Source organism: Misgurnus anguillicaudatus, chromosome 14 (genome assembly GCF_027580225.2).
Source record: "Misgurnus anguillicaudatus chromosome 14, ASM2758022v2, whole genome shotgun sequence".
Lineage (NCBI taxonomy): Eukaryota > Metazoa > Chordata > Actinopteri > Cypriniformes > Cobitidae > Misgurnus > Misgurnus anguillicaudatus.
In genome coordinates, this window is record NC_073350.2 from 2,225,514 (window position 1) to 2,243,610 (window position 18,097).

Here is an 18,097-nt window from a genome sequence, read left to right on the forward strand (position 1 = left end):
CATGAAAGGGATTTCAGCAGGGATCTCCTTTTTGATGGCAGCTGTTCTCATAGAACGAGCAAAGTGTGTCTTTGATTCATGTGCCGCCATGTCAACTTGCTCAAACAGATCAGGGTGGGCTCCGCCCACTGTCTTTCCAAGAGGACTCTCCCACAGGACAAGATCTCCCACAACTTTTACCCTTTGTGGGGCAAGTCTCCCCTCTCTGTGACTTATGAGCAACTCAATCTCCTCAGGTCTTCTTAGTTCCTCAAGTTCAACTTCAGGGAAGAATGTCCTCAACTCTTCAGGTCTAACAACTTGATGAACTTTGGCAATCTCCTTCAACCCATAACAAATTAGTTCATGGGCCCTCTCAGTTCCCTTGGAGGTTTTAATTCGAACTCTGAGGAGGTATCTTTTTGTGGCTACTTTGGTAGCCATTCCACCAACTCCATGCATAACAAGTGTGATCTTCTCACTCCTAAGATTCAACCTATTGGCTGCTTTATGAGTTATGTAGTTGGTATCTGAAGCCAGATCCAAAAGGGCTCCGATTTTCTGACCTGCATTGGCGGTCACTTCCATAACATCATAATGACAGGGAGTTCTTTCAATCCACTTTCTTTGAGGAGGCTCACCTGGGACTTGGCAGGACAGCTAACCTTTGACGAATTATTGGTAAGGCCTTCCTGCATCTATCAGCTAACTCTGGGGTGAGTTCACACAAGAATTTCTTCTGTTCCTCAGTTAAGCTCCTTTTCTCTGTCCTCTGTCTGAGGTCTGTCAAATTCACGCCTCTTGTTATTTCCTCTTGGACAGAGAAAGAAGTGGTGATCTGAGGAGCCTCTCTTCTTGCAGTCTGCGTTCCTGCACAGATAGGTGTCTCTGCAGCTGTCATCAAACTTATGGCATCCCAAGCACTCCCTGCATGCCCCAATCTTTTTCACAGCAGCTTCCTTTTCTGATAGCTTCAGACCTTTGAACTTCTTGCAAAAGAAAATCCTATCCTTATGTTTCTCATCTCTACAGATAATGCACCCATCCTCAGAATCCTCCTTCTTTGTGGCTTTAGTTGAGGCATATTTCTTGTTGAACTTCCTTTCTACTTTGTCTGGCTTCTCTGGCATTCGTAGGTAATCTAACCTCTCGAAGATCTCCTCTTGCTTTTTCAGAAAATCTAGGAGCATGTCAAAGTGGTTGTCTTGAGTGACACCGTTGGTATGATTAACCATGAACATCAGCCAGTCCTTCTTAACAAACTCTGGAAGCTTGCTCTCTAAAGACTTCACCACCATTGGGTTTTTGATGGCACCGGTACTTCCTAGATCTGTGAGATCAGCGAGTGCTTTCTCTACGGTCTGGATAAGGTCTACTACTTTTCTCGGCTGATTTCCTTTAACAGGAGGAATCTTCTCAAGCTCTTCAACAATTTCTAGAGCAATGGCATTTTTATTACCATACCTATTTGATAGCACTCTGAAAACATCATCTGCTGTGCTATAGGTTGACAGACGAAGATCTTTCACAATCTTTTCTTCTACACTATCAAGAAGCTGTATCTTTTTGACCTCTGGCGAACCTGTTGGCTCTCCCTGCTTCTGAAGGCTTTCCCAGTCTGATCTCCAGCGATGAAAGTCTCTTTTACAGCCGCTAAATGTGGGCAGTTTGGTTGGCTTAATCTTCACTACTGGTATTCTTGGTCCAGTTGGTTCCTGATTCAAGTCTGTTCCTTGCTTCTCTACAGCAATCCACCGTGCTTTGGCAAACTCAGCCTTCCTCATGTCAAGCTCATTGTAAGCCACTCTCAGGTCCCTGCTCCGCTTCCTAAAGTCACTTACTTCTGCAACAGGAATCCATGACTCCCAGGCTGTGAATGCACTAGATGTTTCTTTGATCAACTTTTCCATTATAGTATGGTGGACTTCAAATCCTTCAGAGTTACTGCTTTCCACATGTATTCTATATGCATGTCTACAGGCTTTTTCTGCTTCATCAAAAGCAGCCTCTAGCGTGTCTGATCCATATCTACTCCAGAGGCTTGTTTGAACAATCTGCTTTACGTCACTGAATCTTTGCTCACATTCACTGGCATATTTCTTTAAGCTGGTATCCTGCTCCACACTAAGCTCAGCATCTTCACCATCTTTAATGCCTACAAGCTCTGCTTCTAATCCAGTCTTGTAATCATCATTGGCCTCAATAACTTTTCTTGAATCGGCAGAGAGCTTTATAAATTCTTCTCTGAGTTCTGACTCAGTTAAATCACTTGCTTTCCGACAGAGATAGTTAGCTTGCTTAGTGAAGGAGATCTTTGCAACTGTTCTGTCTTTCTTTAGCTGCTCCAATGTTTTGCCGTGAGCTTCGACTGCCATCTTGATCTTAATAATTTCTTCCTCTTCAACTCTTGAGTTATTGATTTGATTGACTGGTGCCTCTTGAATAACCTTGCTGTTCAGCAACTTTTCTCTGCATCCACACTCTGGGCTCACTGAAGCCGTTAATCTTCTAGCCTTGATGCAGTTTCTTGGTTATTAAATAGTACTTGCACAATGTCAGTTTTCAACAAAAAGATTAATCTTCAGATGTACCACACCATTGCTTCTCAACTGTGCCGTTGGCTTTCAGCTGTGCCGTTGGTTTTCAACTGTCAAGTTCTCAGGGGATTTTACTTCTGCCCAAACTTGAAAAAGGCCTTGGCCATCAACAGGGTAAATGGAATCAACTCAAATGGCTTCTTCTTTAATCTTCTTTATTTAGTTAGATTCTCATGTTCAATTAAGAATAGATCTCATTTGGTATGATTTGGTATGATTAGGTAAGATTTGGTAAGGTTGAAAACCTTTACAAGAAAAACAAAACACAAACATAGCAATTACTTAAAACTGCCAACCAAATATACATTCATATAAATATACAAATATATATAAATATATAAATATACACAGATATAAAGTTCTCTTTAACCTTACATTAATTTAACATGCAACATTATCTCAAAAAAGCACATTATTACTCACAATATTATTCATATGCTACCACCATCATGCTATTAAATGAGCTAACATAAGCACAAACAGTTAGAGATTAGCTACATTCACTTTAGCACTTTAACCATCAATTTACATTTAATGTTAAACTATTGAAAAATGTTAACATCAAACCGTTATCCCACCAGTAGCATCCCTGGAAATGTCCAGCAAGTAAAGTCTTTCCCTGCTTCACCATGTATCTCCAATAGCAGTTCAACATGTGCTTCACACTACATGTGCTTGAAGATGACTCTGCACTTCCTGCTTTCTGACATGAGGACTATAAAATTTCCACTTCCCTTTTCAAAATAAAAGTGTATTTATTTTTCAAAACAAAAGTCCCTTTATAAAAGTCTCCATGCAATCCAACAGCACACATAATGTGCCCCCTCCTTGAGAAAGAAGGTCCTTCCTCAGGGGAATCCGCCAGGGAGGGGCTGTCGCGAGGAGCATTAGTTCTGGAAACCAATTCCTGGTCGTCCAGTATGGGGCGATCAGTAAAAGGCTCTCCTCGTCCTGCCTGACTTTGCACAGCGTCTGTGCGATTAAGCTCACTGGAGGGAATGCGTATTGCGCATCCCCCTAGGCCAGCTGTGTGCCAACGCATCCACGCCGAGGCTGCCCTTGGTTAGTGAATAAAATAGGCGACAGTGGGTATCATCCTGCGACGCAAACAGATCTATCTGCGCACGACCGAACTTCTTCCAAATTAGCTGGACCGTCTGGGGGTGGAGTCGCCATTCGCTGTGTGGACAACAGCATGCCAAGAGACCTGGCTCATGGACACACCGGCCCAGAGAAACGTGGGGTCTGACCACGTGGGGAATGTTAGGCGACACGCAGGTGTAATGGTTACACGATGGATGCCAGTGCGCCACGCTCTCCTCGGGACTCGATCGTTAAGCCAACGTTGAAGCGGTCTCATATGGAGCAGCCCAAGCGGTGTCACAGCCGCGGCTGCTGCCATATGCCCCAGGAGCTTTTGAAATTGTTTCAGCTGGACCGCATTCTTCCCTTGAAATTAACCGAGGCAAGTCAGAATTGACTGGACGCACTCTTCTGTTAAACGTGCCGATAAATCGATCGAGTCCACTTCCAACCCAAGAAAAGAGATCCTCTGTGTAGGGCAGAGTTACTCTTTTCCCAGTTGACCCGAAGACCCAAACGGGCGAGATGCCGAAGCGTCAAGTCTCTGTGCTTACAAAGCGTCCGCCGAGAATCCGCTATTATAAGCCAATCGTCGAGGTAAGCCAATATTCGAACACCGCTCTCTCTCAGGGGCTTTAACGCTGCTTCCACTACTTTCGTGAACACACAGAGAGAGAGAGACAGCCCGAATGGTAAAACTTTGTACTGATATGCCCGCCCCTCGAACACAAAGCGGAAAAACGGCCTGTGACAAGGGAGAATGGACACATGAAAGTACACGTCTTTCAGGTCTACTGCTGCAAACCAATCTTGGGGGCGAATTTAATTGAATATTTGCTTCGGTGTTAACATCCTGAAAGATCTCTTCTGAATAGATTTGTTCAGTACGCACAAATCTAAGATCGGTCGTAACCCACCGCCTTTTTTGGGTACTATGAAATACGGTCTGTAAAAGCCTGACCTCATCTCGGTTGGAGGAACCAGCTCGATCGCGTCCTTCGCCAGCTGGACTTCAACTTCTGCACCCAGTACATGTGCATCGGATGCTTTCACCGTGGTGAAACGAATGCCCGAGAATTTGGGTGTGTGGCGGTTGAATTGTATTTCGTAACCGAGGCGGACCATGCGTAAAACCCAACGAGACGGGCTGGGAAGCTGAAGCCAAGCCCCCAGGGACCGCACGAGGGGAGTTAACAGCACTACCGGTGTACCCGCGGTGGGGCAACGAAGCGAGACAGGTGGGACTGCTGGTGCGTTTGCTGTGACAGCACAAACATCTACAGTTTGTGTGAGACACTGACCTGAGCCCACTGAGGGTGATGGTCGTCTGGTCTCCTCTGTGGAGAGCGCAGACTTTGGTGAGGGTGCTGGTCGTCCGGTCTCCTCAGCGGAGGGCATGGACTCCAAAGGACACCCACTGATGATAGAGGAGAGGGAGGATGAGCATGTGAATACACGCTCACCTCTCTCTCGATCCTCTGGAGACCTGGAGAGGGAAGAGGAATGCACTCTTAGTGTGGTCTGTGGGAACAGCAGAATGAAACCAAGGATTTTCCACCCGGCCCTCCTCCGGGGGTAGGAGCGGTGTGTTCACGGTCTCCCGAAGAGTGATCCCATTCGATTCCAGGTCGCCCGTCTCAGGACCGCTTGGACCTTTCTTACCTCCACAGGTGGCGGGCTGTGCGGGCAGGGCGGGCTTGTCACAGCGGGTTCCTTAGCGCTGCCTAGAGGACGATAATAGCCGTGACATGCGCCCTCGGCGAGGAGCAGGCTGAGGTGGTGGCGTAGATGGACCGGAAGGGGGCACCTGGCTTCCGACGCGGCATGACGGCCTCAGTCAGCTGGAGTCGAGTACTGCTATAAAGCGCTCTACCATATCGCCGAAAAGGCCAGTCTGGACATTCAGGAGACGATTCTTATCGACCTCACTCATGTCTGCGAGACACAGCCTGAGATGGTGTTCCTGGACCAGTAATGTGGACATCGCACAACCAACAGCCTGCCGGTGACCTGGACGCACTGATGACTGAGTCGTGACCTCCCTCGTGTAGATCTGTCAGAGCCTTAACCTGACAAACCTGCTGCAAGGCCGTGTAGTGCAGGGGCCGCCTCTTCGTGAATCTGATTTGCAGACGCCGTTCGTGCGGACAACTGCTACCGGTCGGTGAGGAAAGGCTGTCCCCTCCAGAGTCAGGACATCACCATACCTTTAGTGGCCCGTGAATCGAGAGAGGTGAGGGGTGAGGGCTGAAGGGGTCAACAGATACCGGCAGTCTCGTAGAACACGAGCCAACCGTTCTCGATGACCCAGCCGGCTCATCATGCGCCTCGGGGAAAGAAGGTGAGTGTTAAGACGCACGAGCAGCTCCGTGTACCAACTGTAAAGGGCAGGACAGATCGGGTGGGGTAGATTGGGTCTACTCCACGCTACTGTCACCGCCGCCCGAGGGAGCATGGCCGTCATCTCAGGATCAAACAAAAGGGGGAAGCGGATCCGAGTCAGCCTCAGAGACAGACGGCCCACCTCCAATGCAGCGACATGTATGGGGGGGACCAATAGATACAGGCAGTCTCGTAGAACACGAGCCAACTGTTCTCCATTGGAACCGCTGCTGCGGATCAGCACTGAGAGCCAGAGGACATACCTGCTGACCAATTCAGTACTGTGATGCAGAATTTTTTTTCCCAAAAATACTCCCATGGCACCTTTAACCGAGCTCCGCAACCGAAGGGGCGGGGCGTTCCCGGAGGAACGTAACCCGTCTCCGCATATCCGCGAGGGCATGCTCTCGCAGTGAAAACATAAACCATCCACAAACACCGTCTCAGCGTGCTGAATTCCCAACACGAGAGACGGAGATTGTGACCATCTTTGAACCCATACATTTGCCGCATCCGGAACTGGACGGACAAAATGACGTTTTTAAAAAGACGCACCCCGCCGTGACACGAGAGAATGGCTGTCTTTAAAAAGACACAAATTCCCCCGTGCTGCTCTTTTAAAGGAAAAACACTCTTAGCTGTGCTGAGTTGATGAAGCGCGCAGAGAGAGGCAACGCACACACTCAGACTCAAGTTCAAACTGAGGTGAAGATCCACTGCAAAGGCTGGAATCCTGAATCAACTACGAGCCAGCAGCATCTTCCTGAGGAGGTAAGAGAGCTTCTCGATAGCAGTAGATCTGCCGGCTTTCGAAGCGAAAATAGCTAATTTCCATATTTGCACCTGCTGCTTATATACGCACCTGGTGGGGAGGCGTCAGCATTATGCAAATACCTCTCTCTAAGCGAGTTCTAGAGATGAGCCGGATACTCGGCTGAAACGAGTATCCGGTACGGATAAAGCACTTCTGCCGAGTACGAGTATTATACGAGTAATACGAGTCAATATCTGTGCTCGGATTAAATGAAAATCATCATTGGGTAGCTGATTGTGTCAGCGTTCTGTGATAGGCTAGTAGTAGTAACAGCGCCGCCCCTCCCCTACACAAATACAGATGTATTGTGTTGCTGTGAGTCCCACAGCTCCGCTCTGCTCATTCACACAGAAAAGCTCTCTGTCTCTCTCCCTCAGTCACTCGGGTTCGCGGTTCTTTTCTGTTAAAGTTTAGGGTTTCTTTAGCTTTTTACTTCGGGTTGTAACGTTCAAATACGTACTAACCAGCAGAGTTCTGGTAAACGTGGGTTCGTTCAGACGTAAATGGGACGCGCATCGCGTCTCTGCCTGTCGGAGATTTTTTTTCTTTTTTTAAACCTTCAGCTGGGAGCTGTCTGTGTCCCGCTCTGCACACTCACACACAGAACAGCTTTCTGTCTCTCTCTCCCTCAGTCTCTCGGGTTCACGGTTCTTTTCCATTAATGTTTAGGGTTTCTTCAGCTTTTTACTTCAGGTTGTAACGTTAATACATACTAACCAGCAGAGTTCTGGTAAACGTGGGTTCGTTCAGACGTAAATGCAATTCGCATCGCGTCTCTGCCTGTCGGAGAATTTTTTTCTTTTTTAAACCTTCAGCTGTCTCTTTCCTGTATTTCATACAAAAATAAAGGTATTAAGCTATAATATAAATATTACAAATTAATTTAAGCTACTCTCTCTCTCTCTCTCTCTTGTCAGTTTTTTCTCTCTGACACTTTTTTGCTGTATTTCATAAAAAATAAAGGTAGTAAGTTAAAGTTAGTGTTATAAATATTACAAATTAATTAAGCTACACACACTCTCCCTCTCTCTGCCAGTCATCTAAGTTTTTTCGTTTTAACCATCAGCTGGCTTTAACCAGTTTTTTTTACTCTGACACTTTTTGCTGTATTTCATAAAATATAAAGGTAGTAGTGGTATAAATAATAAATAATATTACAAATTAAGCTACACACACAAACAAACACTCTCTCTCTCCCTCTTATGATCAGTGATACAGAAATATAACAATTTCTGATCAACCCATATATTAATTGCATGCTTAAAATAACATACTGGTTAAAGCCCCGCCCATTTCAAGACAAACTCCACCTACTTCCGGGTTAGGCCACACCCACTCCGAGTACAGATACAGATACAGATAATTCATATGGTTTACAGATACAGATACAGATACAGATAATGCTGTACTCGCCCATCCCTAGCGAGTTCCCAATTTGTCGGTCACGACGTGACGTCGTAGTGACCGACTGAAAGGGAATCAGCTGTGATTTATATATTTGCATTTGTACAATAAGTTGTTTTTCATTCCAAATGGAATAAAATACAGGGTATATATTTGTGTTTCAATTCATCATACAAACAGCTAAAGTCAGGTTTAGCACATAATGTCAGTTTTGACATGCTGTGTGAAAGCATTTGTAAATTTGACATTAAAAATCTATTGTTTTGGTCTTGTTTGAGCTTGTGTGTAAGAGAAGTTCAAGCATTTTAAATTTGTGTTAATTATATGCATTTTGTGTTAAAGCAACAAGAAAAGTGTTAATAGTATAGCTTACATAGGATGTAGTGCTAACTGTGTTAAGAGTTTTGGAAACTTGTTAAAAGTATTGAAAAATCTGTCATAGCAATCGTAAAAAACTGTAAGTAAACAAGTGTTTGGACACCTGATGACTGTGTTGAACCAATTGGTTGGACGATGCGGTAATTTGACAGTGAGTGCTTTGGTATTGCAAGGAAGTGACTTCATGATAGATTTTTGTGTGTAATGTATGTTAAGTGTGTTTACTGTTTTGCACATCACTGTGTGTAGAGTTTTGCAACAAGTGTGAGGTTGACACTGAGTGTGTTTACATGCACGATTATGCGTAATAAACTGATAACGTGTGGGGTCATGTAAACTTGTAAAACAGTTTTCCTTTATCAGGGAAAGCCCATAAACGGTGTAAGCAAAAACTGATCGGCACAGGTAGTTTTTAACCGGCTTTCGCACGGTTTTGTCTATGTGCATATGTCTCCGCGTATTAAAGATAAACGTCACATGCGGTAGTAAGCGCAAAGTAACGCATAAAGGTTTCCGCTCGACTAAAGCAGTTGGCAGAGAAACTGTTAAAATAGAAGCTCATGTTACATTTACAGGATCTGCAGACAAGAGAAGAGATACAACAGTACAACCTAAGACAGATATGCCGTTGGCTTTTTCAACAACTAATATACTATAGGTGGTAACGTCACTGCCTGCGAGACAACTGATAATTCTTGAAGTCCCATTTAAACCCAGTTGTCTGCATAGCCGGCTAATTGTTTTGCATGTAAACGCATGAAAACAGTTTTCTATAATAAGCAGATTTTGATAGTTATCTGCTTATTCTGTGCATGTAAACGCACTCAATGTGCTTATAGTTGTGCAAATATGTGCTGATGTTTTGCTTCTTGAGTGTAATGTTTTGCTAATAGTGTACTACTACTTTTAATTTTAGTGCGTAAGCAATCAAAAAAAAAAAAAAACTGTAAAAAATACCATTAGAAAAAAACTGTTTGATGACAACTGTGTTGTAGTTGTGTTCAACTTTTGCCTGCCTGCTTTTAGCATTGATAAAACAAGTGCATTGAAGTGTAAAAAATTTGCTTTAGTGAGAAGTTTGTGTTTAGAGTTTGCAAAAACTGTGCATGATTTGACAAATGCCACTATGAATTTGGTTCAGAGATTGGGCTTTAGTGTTTTACCAATTCAGAACTATAATATTACACAAAAAATTTATATTAATATGTCTTTTATTAAAATATATGACTTTATATTTAGAAAATTATTAAACCAAATTACATGTTTGTGGTATTTGAATTGTATTTAAAGGTATTTGTTGTTGCCAAAAGTAAAAGTTTTCCTCGTGGAAGGTCTGAATTTCTTAAAAATAATAGCCATGTAACTGGCGGGATAATGTACAGGCAGCCAGTTATTATTATAAAATAATACCCTTCGTTGTGAGACAAAAACCCTCCACTTCGTGTCTTGATCACACTGCTTATTTCTGCGATAACAACCAGATGCCTATACATTATCCTCTACTTAACATCCACAGAAAAATGTTCTTCAAACTTTGAAAGGCAAGACAGAAAGGATTGTTTTAAGATCATTTTAAAGAACGTTTTCTACCAGCTTTATTTTAAAGTTTTAGTCAGTTGTATTTTTGTCAGTTTTGCTTATGTCAGCTAAGCTGAAATATTCTGATATTGACTGCCGTTCTGAAGTAATTATAGACCTGAATCAACAGAGACTAAAGTCCTATTCATCAAAGAATGATAATCGATTCTGCTTCTTTATTTCTCCTAAGGGTTTGCTTTTGTTTACAGTATCTAATGAGGCCTCCATGGCTCGGGTGTAGTTGTTAGGATGTAAAAAATTGAAATTTAACTCTATTTATTGTTTGGTGTTGACTCGATTGTGCTGTTTTCATCCTCCTGAGATGTTGAATGTTGTGTATTTACACCATTCCCGTGTACATTTGCAATGCCATTTTTATGGCGTAACTATAATGGTAATGTGGAAAATGAAAGATTTACTGTTGGATCTGTTGGATACCAGACCAGCGCTGGTTTTTTACCCCGGGGAGGTAGCCTGCTTGGGCTTAACTTAGCTTCTTCTTCTAGACGTTACATTAGTAATATGCTCGCTCATCATAGCCGCAGCAAATTTGACTGCTTATGCTATTGTGTATTATGTTATGCTATCTGTCGTTTTTCTGTGCTTTTACTGCTTCTATTAATGTAAAGCTGCTTTGAAACAATTGAGTATTGTGAAAAGCGCTATATAAATAAAATTGAATTGAATTGAATTTTAGCAAAGATGGTTGCTGATATATAGTATTAAGGTTGATTATTGGGAGTTGTAGACACAAGCCACTTGATGAGTAGCAGCTAACGTTTCTAATAAATGAATAAGCAAAAACATGCACAAAAAATGTTATCACAGTAACAAATTCTATTTCTCCTCCTCCTCAGTGTGTGAGTGTGTGGGTGACTAGAGGAGTGAGAAGCCTGCAACAGGAGTTAGGTACGTACACCAAACCGTACTGTGTCTGTGAATGTGTGGGTGAAATGATCTGTTTGAGGTGGGTCTGCATGTTTACAGCACTTCCTCTTTTAAGCAGGGATTTTGTTTTTCAGTTCAGTTGTGTTGTGGTCTCTCGCTATCTTTCTCTCCCTCCCTTCATCTGTTCTCTTCACTCTCTGTGTCCATCTTATTCAACACTTCTCTTTAGATCTCCATTTTGTGTCATGATCTTAACTTTGGTTTGGGTTCTTTTGTTTACGAATGAACTCTGAACGTTTCTCTCTCTCTCTCTCACTTTCTCTGTCACTCACACCATTATGTGCTTTTTACATTGTGTTGTTACCGTCATTTGCATGAGTGACGTTTGTATTTCCTCCACCAGCAACAGAACCAAGGAAGAGGAACCAAGGGCCTCTGTGGTGTGAAAGGGTGCCACAGTCACATGTCTCTACCAGTTCATTTCACCTTACACTGTTCCAAACGCAGCCAGTGGATTTCCGTACAGTGGATTTAAATGGGCAACCTTTAGATGCTGCAGTGTTCCAAGTGTTTCAAGTCTTGGTGAGTGACCTGTGATTGCACTGTATTAGAGGATTTACAGATCTGTTAATGTGCTTGATAAGGACATCTTTTATAAGTCTAGTGGTCAGATGCATTTGAAGGTAAAACATGCATATAGAGGCATGTGAACACATACATAATTATGTATTGTTAATAATTTTGAGTTGTGAACAGTTTATTTATTTGTGCGAAGAACTAAAGTTAACATAGGTTGTTTTATGAAGTACATCTCAAAGTAAAATCCCTTGGCTCTCAAAGCCAGTTGAAAATGCTTTGCTTATAGGATTTTTTTGAGAATACACATTTGTATACTTACTGTATATCTACCATGTAAACCAGCAGCCAAGTACAAACTATACATGCAATCATTTAAGTATAGATATACTGTATCTATATATATATATATTGGCAGATTAAATCAGGCTAAGTGAGGTTTAAAAATTAAGGAATATTTTACAGTGTATATTTAAGAACATTTAGTACACACCTAAACAAAAATGGGTTTTAAAATTAGGACAGTAAGTCTTAACTATAAAGGCAAAAATAGTCCCTGCAGGGGAAAGTGTGATTATTAATCTGCAATCATGTTAAACAGGAATTGAAAGGAAAATATACTTTTTTGATCTAATTTTCACAAAGTGAATGTGTTTCTGTTTAACAAATGTGGACCTGCACATTCCTGTGACTGTAAAAAATTCTAGTCTTTGAGGTTGGAGCTTGTCTGTTATGCTATCATGTTAGCATTTTATCTTTCTAGAAATGAGTCATAACTTTACCACCATGTTTTTTTCAATCCTCCGATGCTTCTGCAATATGCAAATGTTGACCATGTGTTTGCAGTAAATATGAGATTCCTGTTAGACCCACAATAATATTTTTCTGAATTTCACTAGAAACTTCAGCACATCCATGCACTAATGTTTCTTTTAAAACCTAGAGTAACCAGTAATACTATGTTGCATATTCTATTCCATTTACCCACTCTGTCCACTTTAATGATGAAGTAATGATTTGTTCATTCGTAATAAGATGTGCTTTCTTCAGCATTTTATTACCTGCATTTCGTTTCAAACAGGGTATCGGGTTCTTTGATCTGAAGAAGTGGAGGTCTTAGAAAAAGAATAATAAAAACTGTTTCTTTCTTTAGGTAATTAGCTAGCTCCATCTCCCAGCATCACAGGGGCTGTGTTACCATGGCAACTAGCAAGCAGAGCTTTGTGAGATCTACTGAGAATCAGTACCCAGTGTCTACACAGAGAGAGGAAGAGATGCTTGTAAAGGCCCCTCTAACAACAATGTATGTCCACGACGGTTCTGCCCCTGGACTGCAGCAATATCGTCAGGCTCGACCTGGGGCCTTGCAGGATGCAGTGGTTGTACCACTGTTCGTGCCAAGAATGTGCAGCAACCAGCCTCTGCCCGCTCTGACATTGCATATAGCCAGCACTACCACTTTGCAGCAACAAAGGCTGGGTGCTCCAGCAACCTCATCAAGACCCAAGTCTATCGGAAAGCATGTTTGTCCACATTGTGGCAAGGATTGTCTGAAGCCCAGTGTGCTCGAGAAACACCTCCGCTGTCACACAGGAGAAAGGCCGTATCCCTGCACCACCTGTGGTATTTCTTTTAAGACACAAAGTAACCTTTATAAACACAAGCGCACCCAGGCTCATGCCCGCCTCTTCAGTGAATCTGACAAAGGCACTTTCAGCAGCCAGGAGAGCACGAATATTTCAAAGGACAACTGTATCAGTTCATCCTCTGAGATGCACGGTGAAGACTCAGTTGATATGAAGAACACTGATGAGGTTTTTCCTGCAGTGTCAGTGACAACACATTGTCAAGTTGACAGGTGCACAGAGTCTGGCACAGAATGGCCATTACACAAAACCTTCATTGACGGATTTAGCACAACACCAACACTGCATGACAAAGTCGTTACTTCAAGCAAAAATGTGAAGTTATCATCTGAGAGTAAAGACAGTTGTGCTTACAAAAACAGAAGCACCTCCGGTGAAAATGAGCGTGTACCACTAACTTCAAACCGGACACCCCTTCAGAGGCAAGAAGCTTTATTTTCTAAGCCATGGGAGTCTCCTGCATCCCGAAGAAAGTCTCAGAGCCATGACAGCACAGACTCTGGTTTTAGTGATAGCAGTGAGCATCATTCATTCAGCAGCCCTGGGTCAAGCTTACACGATCCTAGTATGGAATCACTACCAGAAACCACTATGAAACACCAAGAACTATGTGCCTCTCAGGCACCCTTAAAAATGAGCCTTAATGACACCAAAAGCAAGGTATCTATTCAGGAGAAACAAAAGTTGGAGGAACGTATTTCAAAGCTTATTCATGAAAACAGTGTTTTGGTGGAGGATAAACAACTGGAAAATGTCCGTCCAAGGAAGACTGTATTGTCAAAGCAAGGAAGCATTGATCTTCCTGTGCCGTACACTTATAAAGATTCCTTTCATTTTGAAATAAGGAGCAGCAAACATTTTACGAGCTCCCAAAAACAAGACAGAGGAGGCGGGGATATTTACAGCTCTATGCCTACACAGGACTTTACTAGCCTGGAGCATGCACCGTTAACACGAAGCAGTTCTTTACCTTTCACCATGGGTGGCAAACATAGTGATGGAGCAATTAACCCAAATATAAGTAGAAGATGTAGTGCAGGGCATGTTAACCCATTTGGATCAACAGACCAACAAGCACCAAGTCATCGCTCACTAGTGAGACAGGTAGCAGTTGATTGCCTGTCTAGTTTAAATGGATCCTCGGTTGACAGAGGTAGTATTAGTAGCCTTAGCTCAGATGGAGACAACACCGACATTGGAACAGAGACAACTATTAAAGGAAACTACAGGAAGAAAACACAGAAGTTTGACTACACAAAATGGCACACATACAAAGGTGGAACATTTCGGAAGCTCTACAACCCTGACAGAGACAGTCCTCTTAAGACCAAAAAGACTGCATCTAGCATTGAACAAACAGACAGTCTGGAAATTCAAATTAGCCAACCAAGAGACAGTGCATCTGTGTCTCCAAACTTTACTTCCTGTTCTGTTGTATGTAACTCCCAAACTGCCGAGATGTCTTTAGCACAGAAACTAAACCAGGTCACTTCTTCATACATTCTTCTGAAAAGTCCTCTAAGGAAAACAGTAGAAGAACCTAAGCAGATGTTGACGTTACAAAATACTCAAAGCTCTGACTTCCACATCCCATCAGAGAGAAAGAAACAGCGGACTGGGAGCAATGTGCACATGCTCACTATGACAGGTCCTTCAATTAGACCGGTAAATGCAAATCTGTGGGGTTTAATAAGTAAACCGCTTCCATCAACTTGTGGAACGCACAGTTCCATCAAAGGTCCAGCACATAAAGTCAACAAGCCAAATCTTCACGCACAGAGCAGCTTCATACAATTCTCAAAGGCAAATAAGTTGTTGTGTAAAACATCCAGCCCTGCTTTTTGTTTGATCAATATGGGTGGGACATCTGGTACACCTTCTGTTTCAACCAATAGTCCTACTCTGCCTGAAGCCAAGACCAGCTTTCCTCCCAAGTACCAACTGAAGATTCCTTCTTCTGCAGATGGTGTGTTGACGTCCTGCTCTTCTCTGACCCTCCCAGAATTCAGTCAAAGCCATCCAACAACAGTTCAAACTGTTCAATGTCATACAGAGAATGAGAATCAGGGTCCCTCAAAAGTCCCACCTTTTGAACAGACTAAGCAATGTAAATTGTGTGAAACCACCTCGATACTCACAGATTTTTCCTCATTGCAGAATCAAACAAACACTTTATCTAAAGTTTTGCCACAGCTTCAGCCAACCACACCTACATCAGTTTCACTCATTTCGGCTGTTGTGCTTCCAACAGTACAGCATCAACAAAGTAGTTGTACGAAGGATGTGGTGGAAAACCAGTCAACCAATCCTGTATCATCCTCTCATCCTGTCAAAACTTCAGCGAACATTCTGTCATTCACATCAGGAAGTTGTTCTGGATCTGCTAATACAACTGTACAAATCTACCCTTCAACAACTATGTCATCCACAATTCAAAATGACCATGTCTCCCATGTGTTCACATTTGAAAAACCACCTGGGCTTACAGAAGACACACAATTTACTTCCTCTAAAATGGCAACTGGTGACTTTCAAAGCTCCCATTCTGAAGGAAAAGTGACACTTTGGAGCGGTTCAACACAGTCCCAGGCTCAAAACACATTTTATGTACGAACAGCAGATCTTCAGATTGTCATGCAGCTGATTTCCGATGAACAGTTGGCACTAATAGAGCCTCATATTGAAAAAATAGATTTCAAGCCAGCAGAAAGTTGTTCTGTGACTAGCATTTGCACAAATCAAATATCTCTTTCACAAGAGGAGTACAGTGATGATGTGACCACTGTGGGTGTGACACAGGACATGGTTAATTTAGAAAACAAAGAACAAAATGCTGCTTTTTCAAACCTTAAAAATGCAATACATGATTCTAGTGCAAACTCCAACACTTGTGTTTCATCTTGGTCACATCCACAAAAAAAGTTTCATAACTCAGCCTCAACAGGACAATTCAATGAAACAGATAAGATACCAAAGAATTTCCAAGATAGAAAATCGGTTGAGTTTAATGTTACCACAGAGTTGCATCACAGTTTGTCTGGTGACAAATTAAGTGAACTTGATTTAGTAGACAAGAGACAAGACAACAAACATCACATTTTTGTTCGTAACCTAGTAAACTCTTTTGACACTAAAGTTACTTTCAGCCAGGATCAAACAGACACGAAACAAGAACTTAATATTGAAAAATCAGTTTTAAAAGAAATGTTTTGTTTAAAAGATTCAAATCACACACAAACAATAAAAAATACTGATCCAGAGGAGGTTAACAAAACAAGGCCCCTCATGCCAGTCACATTATTAAGAGATATTGAAGGGGTTCAACTTCACAGTTTGACAGCTTCACAGTATGGATCTTGTTTTGCTGACAAAATGATACCAATGACAACTCCCACAGAATCACAACAAATGCAAAAAGTGTTGATCTCCACAACACAACCTTGTCAGAGCAAGTCATGCTGGGCTGCATGTTCAGCTACAAAAGAAATGAAAACATGTAGCACAAGTAAGCTCAAGCTTAGAGCCCATCAGAACGAAACTTTCCTTTCAGACCAAACAACTACACACTATGAAATCCAGAAGGACTTTGGACAGACTCGTGTTGACTACACTGAAAATGTTAAAGCCTACACTGTGACACCAAACAGGACTTCTAACTCCATTACTGAGGACAGCTCGGAATTTGGAAGTACTCCTGTCCATACACACCATGATAATCTGGATATATTTACAGGTGGGAGCACATTCTGTTTTATTTACAATCCAATGTTGTCATATCTTTTTAGATATAGGGCAGTGAAATGTTTTGCATGTGACAGAGCAATATACAATAGCTATATATACACTGCAGCGAGAAAATATACTTTGGAAAAAAATCACATTTATTACGGCCTTCTATTATTTTTTCATATTTACTATTAGATCCAAAAAGTTTTTCTTTTTAATAAAGTACAAAATAGATAGATAGTTTAATAGATTTATATATTATATAATAGTTAGTTTAATAATAGTTTAATAGAATTAAAATAGCTTATTGTAGTATTTTTATTTTTATTTCACTTATTAAAAATTATTGGCTTTTTTAAGCAATGAAACAACAGCCTGAGTGCTCTGGTATTATTAATGTAAAGCCTTTTGATCAAAGCAACACTCCATATAATTATATTAAGTTATAATAACTTTCTCCTTCTGAGCAAATGCTCGACTCTTCAGCACGAATGTAGCACACGTGGATAACACTAAAGACAACTGAAAGGACAGTGGTGTAGTGGTGCCTGGAGAAGTGGGTATACTCTACATTTTGCCCCCAATTTTTTTTAAAGCGTCCCAGCAATAGATAAACACCCTCTGTTATAAACAGCATGTAAATAGTCTTGCAAGTAGATGTAGCATTGCGAGGTTGTTTGTAAATCTGGAAATAAAAGTTGCAGTAGTTCACTTTATCTTTCCTATTAATGATATCAGGCAGTGAACCAGGAAGTGTTTGACAGTTCTCTAATCCAATTGCGTTGGGCATTGTCAGATTGACGGCAACCTGGCCCAATGGAGTTTAGGCAAATCATCAAAGGAATCTGGTGCCTCGGTCCTCCTTATGGCATAAGTAACTTATTTTACTGAGTGTTTTAGGGTATATTTGCGTTTATTCACATCATGTGATTGGATTAGCTACAAGAGAAGTCAAAATATGCCGTATACCTGCGTATACCCTCACTAAATCACTGTTTAGAAGTGGGTATACGCAAATCCGACTGAAAAAGAAGTGGGTATACGCC

At 41.9% G+C, this 18,097-nt stretch overlaps 2 protein-coding genes across 2 annotated transcripts in view; one reads left to right on the forward strand and one right to left on the reverse strand.

Annotated features, from left to right (window-relative positions):
- Positions 1–725: 725 nt before the first annotated feature.
- LOC141369572 (uncharacterized) lies at positions 726–3,241 on the reverse strand. Its single transcript, XM_073876467.1, has 2 exons — positions 3,155–3,241; positions 726–2,821 (listed from the first exon to the last, which is right to left on the reverse strand). The coding sequence occupies exon 2, from the start codon at positions 2,352–2,354 to the stop codon at positions 726–728; it is 1,629 nt and encodes a 542-aa protein (XP_073732568.1). The 5' UTR covers positions 2,355–2,821; positions 3,155–3,241.
- Positions 3,242–11,117: 7,876 nt separating this feature from the next.
- The window catches only part of znf831 (zinc finger protein 831), a 43,139-nt gene continuing 36,159 nt past the window's right edge, over positions 11,118–18,097 (forward strand). The window contains exons 1-3 of the mRNA XM_055184033.2: positions 11,118–11,182; positions 11,507–11,685; positions 12,833–17,058. Of these exons, the coding sequence (XP_055040008.2) occupies positions 12,879–17,058 (4,180 nt within the window). The 5' untranslated portion in view covers positions 11,118–11,182; positions 11,507–11,685; positions 12,833–12,878. The remainder of the gene's footprint in view (positions 11,183–11,506; positions 11,686–12,832; positions 17,059–18,097) is intronic.